Source organism: Terrapene carolina, unplaced genomic scaffold (assembly GCF_002925995.2).
Source record: "Terrapene carolina triunguis isolate 2854851 unplaced genomic scaffold, T_m_triunguis-2.0 Scaffold62, whole genome shotgun sequence".
Taxonomy (NCBI): Eukaryota; Metazoa; Chordata; order Testudines; family Emydidae; genus Terrapene; species Terrapene triunguis.
Window position 1 is genome coordinate 7808531 of NW_020664413.1, and position 8419 is coordinate 7816949.

General features: G+C 48.0%; 1 protein-coding gene across 1 annotated transcript in view; it reads right to left on the reverse strand.

The window, feature by feature from the left end:
• Positions 1-8074, reverse strand: part of TFCP2L1 (transcription factor CP2 like 1) — a 40148-nt gene extending 32074 nt beyond the window's left edge. The window contains exons 1-2 of the mRNA XM_024197599.2: positions 8013-8074; positions 1595-1746 (exon numbers count right to left, since the gene is read on the reverse strand). Coding sequence (XP_024053367.1) covers positions 1595-1746; positions 8013-8074 — 214 coding nt within the window. The remainder of the gene's footprint in view (positions 1-1594; positions 1747-8012) is intronic.
• Between the last annotated feature and the right edge of the window lie 345 nt (positions 8075-8419).

Consider the following 8419-nt stretch of genomic DNA (forward strand, 5'->3'; position numbering starts at 1 on the left):
GGGCTAGGGCAGGACAGGGGCGGGGCTCCTCCCGTCCTCTTTTTTGCTTGCTGGATTATGGTAACCCTAGGTACAGGCGGAGCATCAGCAGTAGACTTACCGCAGTGAAGATACTGCAGTAAGTAGATCTAAGTACGTCGACTTCAGCTACGTTATTCATGTAGCTGAAGTTGCGTAACTTAGATTGATCCCCCAGTGTAGACCAGGCCTCAGGAGAGGTAAGGCAAATCAGTGATGAATGGTATGAAGTCAATGCCCAGGCACTGGTGTGTTAAACATCCCATTTGGATGCTCTCTGTAACTTAATCGTCCTCCACACACTCATATTTCCAGCTTTGTTTAATAAAAAAAAAAAAAAAAAAAAAAAAAAAAAGATTAAATTACAGCAAATGAAGATCACTTTACTCCTGAGTAAAAGCATCCACGTGGTGGTTCTGATACACTTTAACTTACATGCATTGACCTCACGCCTTTAATTGATTTGCCTTAGTCTTCCTGAGAATCCTCATGTAGCCAAGCCCTTTGTCTCTTACAAAGATGGAGCAGGAGATGCCCCATTTTCAAAGCTGTTGACAGACAACAGGGAACAAAGCCCAAAGACACAATGGAATTTATCAGGAGATGTTCAAACATGGTCACTCTCAACTTTACAAAGGGAACTTTAGACTGCCCATTCACGGAAATCTGATGGTTAGCCATGAGCTCTCTCCAGCCTCTGTATGCAGAGCCAAGGGAAGAACTGCAAATTAGCAGCTCCACCCTTCTCTGGGGCTAAGGCTGAGTTGCAGGAGAGAGCTGTTTGAAATGGGCTTGGGTATTTTGCAGGCAGAGATGTTATTTTGCTACTGGTTGCTTTTAATGGTAAAGGATCCCATGCCCTCCATGACTGGAAGATCTTTTCACAGAAAGATTCACCAGTTCTTTTACCCTCCCTTTGATCACTTCAGATATTGAGCAGCATAACCTCTCCTGCTCTGGAGGTGCGTGCATGTGTTCATCTGGGAGCCGAAGTTAGCCTACAATATAGGCAATACGGAACCTCGCTAAATTGCAGCTCATTACGCTGCCAAGTTAGATGCTTAGCTGTGTCATCTACAGAAGCATGGAGCAATGACATTCCACCACTGTGATGAGATAGGGCCAGCATGAGTGAGGTCACACTCTTCATGGAACAACACGGGAGCATCATATGCCTTCCTAGCCCATCCACTGGCAATTCCATGAAACAGAGCTAGGGCACTCATAACTGAGTTGTGTCAGTGGTACTCCTAACGCTTACCAGTCTGCCAACTTCACCCATCACCACTGGGCTCCCCCCACCCCATTGCTGAGGTACTACTGCATGTCGAAAAGCAAAATTTCAAATTATCTCAGTAGAATCCAGCACCTGCTACATGGAAACATGTGGGCCAATCCCCGGCTGGTGTGAGTCAGTTATGAATTCACTGGTGCTTCACCAATTGACACCAGCTCAAAACCTGACCCATATAGGCACAAAATTCAAAGTTCTCCCCCCAGGCAAAACAAAGGAGCATAATTCAATTGTTTTATCATGAGCCATTTCCAAGGGACATTCCCTCCTTTAGTTTCTTACCTTGGTTGAGATAGGTAAGGGTTTCTTCATGCAGCTTTACAGCAGGGGATGTGGCTGTGCAGAGAACATACTGAAACGGAGGCAGTTTGGTGTCATTCTCAGGAGACAGCTGGGGCTCCTCCTGTTTGAAGATCGGCAGTGCAAGGACATCACTGAAACACAGAATTAACACATGTTTACTTACAGCAACTTAGAAGAACACAAGGCAAGAATCCAAATGTGAAATTCTCTCACTCTGGACTTGTGGGTGATGATCCAACAGAGCAGAAGAGATGGAGCTGACTTCTCACGCACAATGAGTTATACACACTAGAGCGGGAAGGTGTGAATTACAATTCAGGGCAGACAGAAGAGTGCTAGCTCTGATCAAGCTTGCGTGCTAAAAATAGAAGTATAGCTGTGGCAGGGTGAGCAGCAGTCCCCAGGGGATAGCAGTCCCCATTACATACCTATGACCATGGTAGCTAGTCCCCCCCACCCGCCCCGCCCCACTGTGGCTACACTTTTATTTTTAGAGCACTAGCTAAATTAGAGCTAGCACAGGTATGTCTCCTCAATCTGGAATGTACACCTTCCAGCTCTAGTGTAGATATTTCCTCTTAGGGTACAAAGAGTTTGGCTTGTGCAGCATAACAGTGCGTGGAGTCCCCCAGTTCAGTAAGTTAGTACCAGGCACACTTTAGCACATAGCATCAGTACAATGGAAGGTCCTCAAGAATTACTTGAGTAAGTAAAAACTAGAGCTGGTTGAGAAGTGGGTTTTGTACCGGGGTGAGGGAGGGAGGGAGGTGGGTGCAAGGAAATGATGAAAACTAACATTGCAACAAAAGTGAAAAGGCTTTTGAAGAAAGTTTTGGGGTTTTCATCCCAAAGACAAAAGCCTGGAAAAAAAAATTCAGAGAAAGTAAAAATAAGCCCTGGATGCGCTCTAGTAAGAACACTGGGATGTAATTTTTTTTTTAAAGCGGAATTTCCTACCTACCAGTCAAAGATTGCTTGATTAATTCTGCACAACAAAGCAACAGCCCCTTCTCTCAAAAATAAGGCATCCTTCCTTGCGCCTACTAATCCCATCCATTTGCTTGTCACTAATAGCCTTCTCCCCACCAAGCTATGCCCTTCCTCTATCTAACTCTTCCCATTCCCCCACAAAACCATGCCTCTCCCTCCTACAATGTAGACACACTCCCTGTAAACTGATCCCATCCTCCCAAAGCCAATCAGCTCACCCTGCGCTCATCACTCCCTCAAAATTCAGCCTGCCCCGACCAACAATTGGTGTGACTAATAACTCAGGGCTGGTCAGGTCACCTCAGGATAAAGGGTGGGGAGGCTGGGGGAGGCCTGGCCAGAGTTAAGCAATATAGTCATAGGGTTAACAAATGATGGGTATTGGGAATGAGCTTTCTTCCACAACAATCCACAGTCACTCTGCCGTGCAGCCAGTTTATATGGCCTGTTGGGATGTGGATGCTTCTTGCTACCATGTTAAATAGCTTCAGGATTTGGCCCATATTGAATAACATGCTTCTGTATGTACCGTTTGCACCGGAAGATAGTGCTCAGCCTTGGAGTTCAGCTCAAAACATTGTGGCTCAGTCCAGGGTTTTGTTCTAGCCCATTAGAGTCACCAGTCACCAGGCTGGATCCAGATATCCCAGCTTCTCCAAAATAGATCAGATCCAGCCATTTGGCCTAGGCCCCTCTCTCATTCTAATTGAAAAGCCTTTAGAGTTTGATCTGTCCACAATATAGGGTCAGGTTCTGCCCTCGGATGCATCTGCACAACTCCCGTGGACCCAAATCTGACGTCCTTTCCAAGTTTCACGCTGGCATAACTCTACCGACTTAAATTAAATCAATCTTGACACTGTCAGAGAACAAAGCAAAGCTCATACGCATTCAGAGTACCAAAGCATGACCAGCAAGGGCATCCCTACACTGCAGCTGAGGGCATGCTTCCCAGCACCAGTAAACAGACTCGCCCGAGCTTTCCTTGAGCTAGTGCCCGAAAAATAGTAGTGTGGACACCGTCAGGCACAGGTACAAGCTAATCACCCAAGCTCAGACACAGGGGGTTGGGCAGCTTTGGACTCAACTCAACAGCTAACCCAGGCTGCTACTTTTAGCATGCTAACTCAAGCATCCCCTCCCTGAGGGGCTCAGGGGTTCTCTCCAAGCTGTAGTGTAGACATACCCTATGAAAATAGATGCCAGTGTTAGCAGCCTTATCTCGCTATGCCTAAGTATAAAGAACCACATTAGTCTTCCCAGCTTCTCTAACACTGAACCCTACTTCTGTTCATTCTGTACTGTTTGTAAGACTACTAAAGTCTAACCCGGCCACCTCCTGGCTCAGAACAGAAATCTTTACAGCCATCTGTTGTCTCCACCGGGCACATGAAACCTCTTGACTTCCAAGTTATTGAGGCAGCAGCTCCATCCATTGCATTAATGCTTATATGCACAAACAAGCATCAAAAAATAACTGTCTAGGCACATGGAAAGGAGCGGTGGCTTGCGCAGTTAAGAGCATTAACTCTGCCCAGGCAGGTTAATGATCCACTTGTTGTTAGCTTTTAACTCGCAGCACTACAACCTTGGGGAGCTCTCTCCAGGCCATTAAATCAAATGGTACTCTGCAGTAAAGACTCAAAAGTTCCTGGTTCAAAAACAGTCACTCCCATTTATGGAGAAAAAGCCATGGAGCAGATCAAGCAAAGCATGGGGAGACTCAGGCGTTTTTTCATCTATAGCCACCATGAAAAAGTCCAGCCCCATTCGTTTCACTGGTATTAGATGCTATCACAATTCTTGCCTAACTGAAACACCAACTTTTTCCTATATGACGATGAAGAGTTATTACAGTAAAGAAGATCCAAATGCCTACAGATTGATTTTGAAAACGGCATTTCTTCTACAGGGACCCCATAATACTTTCCACACTCATATATAGGAATCATTCTCCACTGAAATGCAGTCACCTCTGCAGCACAGGAACACTTATTCATGCACTATCTACACAATGCCATGAGGATGCAAGTTGCTTTACAGAAAATATAACACAGGTCCCTGTTCAAAGGCTCTACAATCTAAGAGCCCAATCCTGCAAATGCAAACAGACAGCCAGTGGGGCCCATAATTAACAACTTTGGGCAAAGATACATTCCTCATCTGGCTGAAATGACAAGGGGAAATGTAGGGAGGCAGAAGTCAAGAGGCTACATTCCATATATCATAGTCCAATTTAATTCCTCTAAACTTGCAAAGAGTGCTATAGGATAGTTAATTACCACAAGCATTCAAGGACCCTTAATTTCATCTGAAAGGTTAGTGGAAAGTCTAATCATAAAAAACAATTGGGAAATTGCACAAAAAAGTGCTATTGTATACAAGTAAACAGAATTTTTATTCTCACAGGGCCTAATCCAAAGCCCACTAACTAGAACGTGCTTTAGATCAGACCCACAAAGAACATTTTACTTTATGGTATTTGGCGCATAGTGTATCAAGAGTCTGGCAAAGAGACAAGGTTTTAGCAGCCAGTCAAGGACTGAGATCATATACATGGCAGGTATATAAATTCAGGCATGGCAAATAGAACTGAACAAAGATTGTGAAGTGCTGTCCTGTCTACCATTTTGGAAAGCAGTTTTTTCTATAACTGAGGCTCCCTAACAGTTCCCATCTTATTTCATACAGAACTTATTTTTAAAGTTTCACTTTTCGGCTAAAGTTTTCCAGGACTGGTCTCTGCCTGAGGTCAAATGCATTTACCATATCTTTTTTTTGGAGGTGCGGGGAAGGAGTTTGTTGAAGTAAGTGAATCCACCATTGGGAGAATAAGGAGAGTGAAACAAATCACCACTGTTCCCATGGGGGCAGGGGAATCAAGATTCTCCCCCACCCCCCAAAAACCCCAACTTTAAGGCCAGGTCTACACTACAGACTTCTGCCCATATAGCCGTCCATTAGTGATGTGAACAGCGCACCAGCAGAAGTCCCTAGTGCAAACGGCTACTACATTTTTACCAGTATAGCTTGCTACACTCACGGGGCGTGATTTTCCTCTCGTCTTTTTTGACGGGGACAGCTGCATCCACTCTAGGAAGGCTTTGCTGGTAAAGTATTCATAGACCAGTAAAGCGCTCAGCCTCCTAGTGTAGACCTGACCTCAGGTCCTGCTTGTACTGGGATTTTTGGCAGTATTATACTTACACCAAAATACACCCCAATGCAGATGGACAGCACTGGGGTAAAAGAGGCATTGGGCTGATGTACCCTGGTAGACTATCAAAGTACATCACACACAAGACTCTTTTGCACAGCCACAGTGTTTCTGCCTCAGAGATTGCACTGGTGGTGTAGATACATCCGTCCAGTTGTCTGTGCACCTTTTCCTAGTCTAGACAAACCTCAACAAGTCTGGCAGAAAAGTAGCCCTCACCGAAAATAGGTGTCTTCAAATGTTCCAGTGCAAAATGTGGGTTGTATTGAACAGTGTTAGGAGGCATCAGAAGTCTTTGGGTTGTATACCATCACCTGTCACTGTACTAGGAGTGAATGGCATGCTCTCCATGTTCCTTAACAGCCAAGGCAGCCTGCACACTGTACCAGCCCTTGGGTTCACCCATTTACCAGCTCCACGCAGAGGGAGCTGGGCAACAGCCCCATCTAAGTTATTAATACACATACCTCGGGGGGCGAGAACATGAACACCCTAGACCGTTTAAGATACACTGGCCCTTCATGGCAATGAACAAGTGGCCTCTATGTAAGAGAAGGGGAGGGGGGAGGGAAGTACTCAAATCGAATACCGTTCCACCGGAGAACAACAAGGGATTTTGTACTTAAAGCATCCTATGCATATAGGGCTAGAGTTTAAGAATGCATTTCTAGCAGCTTAAAGGAAGAGATTACCAGGCTTTTGAGTGCTTAAATGGGCAAGCTGGAGGTTCCCGCAGATAGCTGTTACACGGAGATATGCTTTGAAAATGACAAGCCATTTGGTTGTGAACCAAACTCTCTGCTGGTGTAAATCAGCACTTAATCCACTTCCACTGAGTTATGCCATTTTCCACCCGCTGAAAGTCTTCCCCTATATATTTGAAACAATTTTCATAAACATTCAGCAAAGTCAGAAATGAAATTCCCAGTTGTCTATTAGAGGGGTGCAAAGGTGGGGTTGTTCTACATATATCGCCATGCTGCAGACTATATTGTTTAACTGCCCCTGTGCTTAAATTAGCCATTTAATTCAATGTGACTGGTGTGAAAACAAGACAGGATATAACTGGTTTCGACAAGCTCACAACCAGAGGCTGGAGCCAGTTAGCCATCCTCCAAAAAGAAAAAAGAAACATCTGATCCTGAGAAAATCTGATGTCTTCCTAATTTCCAAGGCAGCATTTTCTACAGCCACTTGACAGTGCTTTGCAGAGAGTTGTAACTTCTCCCTTTGAAATGCTCTAGTTAAATCTCTACAGAAGAAGGCAACCCTCAAGGGCGATCGTCCAAAGATCAACAGCCAGCAGTGTCTAATAAAGACCCTTACAACGCGATTTAACACCCAGCACTGGCAAGAAGTGGGGAGAGCCCAGTTTAGCTTTCTGTGACTCAAAGCCAAAGCTACACAAATTCCTTAAGCCTGTTCATAGTTATAGACAGCAAAGGTGGGAACGTTTCCAAGGGAACCCAAAAAGAAGAAAACTTTCTAGGAAGTGGATTTCACCTGGAAACAGCACAAGACAGCTCAAATTAAAAGAAACAAGCCAGGAAGTTCACGGGCAGATTCGCCGCTCATTTATTCGGATTATACTGGTTTCACACCACTGTAACCCGAGTGGCGTTACTCCGGATCTACACCAGCCAGAGGAGATCCACGCGGTGTAGCTTTGCACACCAACACTTCTGCCCCTCGCCGAGGGGATTTTTCTCTAGACAACACGCGTTGGAACGGAGGCTGGCTTCGCCCAGAGCCAGCGGCACACGCGACGCGGCGCGGCAGGGCAGTGTCAGCTGAGGACAGTGGGGAAGCGCCAGCTGGGTGACACGCTGCCAAGAGTGGGACGCGGAGCCCCCGGCACAACGCAGTGGAGACACGGCGGGGGGCGCCCCATCCTATAGCCCCCGCTACGCCTGAGCGCCCCCCCAGCCGGAACGTGCAGTGGGGCCAGCCTGCGCCTCTCCCCATGCTGCCCCAGGCAAAGGGCACCGGGCTCTCCAATGCGCCTGGAGCGCACCAGCGCCCACCCTTCCCCGGTGCGCTCCCCTTCTCCTCCGGCTTCTCTCTGCCCCTAGGGCCCCAGCCCCGCCAAGGGCTGCCCTGCCCGGGAGCACCCACCGCTCCGCAGCGCCCGGAGCTGGCACCCCGCGGGCAGGGGCGGTCCCTGCGCCCGGGGCAGGGCGCCGGACTCACCGCAGGTAGCTGCCGGTGGAGTGCTGGTTGTAGTGCTCGGGCTGCGTGTGCCAGAACAGCATCTTGGGGAGCCCCGGGGAGCCAGGCGCCCAGCCTGGCACAGCGCGCACCACTCCAGACCGCGGCCGCCCGCGCCGCTACCTGCGCTTTTATTGCCCAGCCCCGCCGCCGGCCGGGCCCTCCCCCTGCTCCTCCTCTCCGCGGCCCGGGCGGCTCCACCCGGGCCTGGCTGGGCGGGCGGGGCTCGCAGGTGGATGTGGCGCGCGGCGGTTTCCCTGGAGAGAGGGCAGGACAACTAATCCCACAGGTGCCCCACAGTACAGGGGCAGGGCACCCAAACGTGCCCCAGAGAGGGGGGTGGGCAGGACACCCAAACCCATAGGTGCCCCAGAGAAGGAGGCAGGACA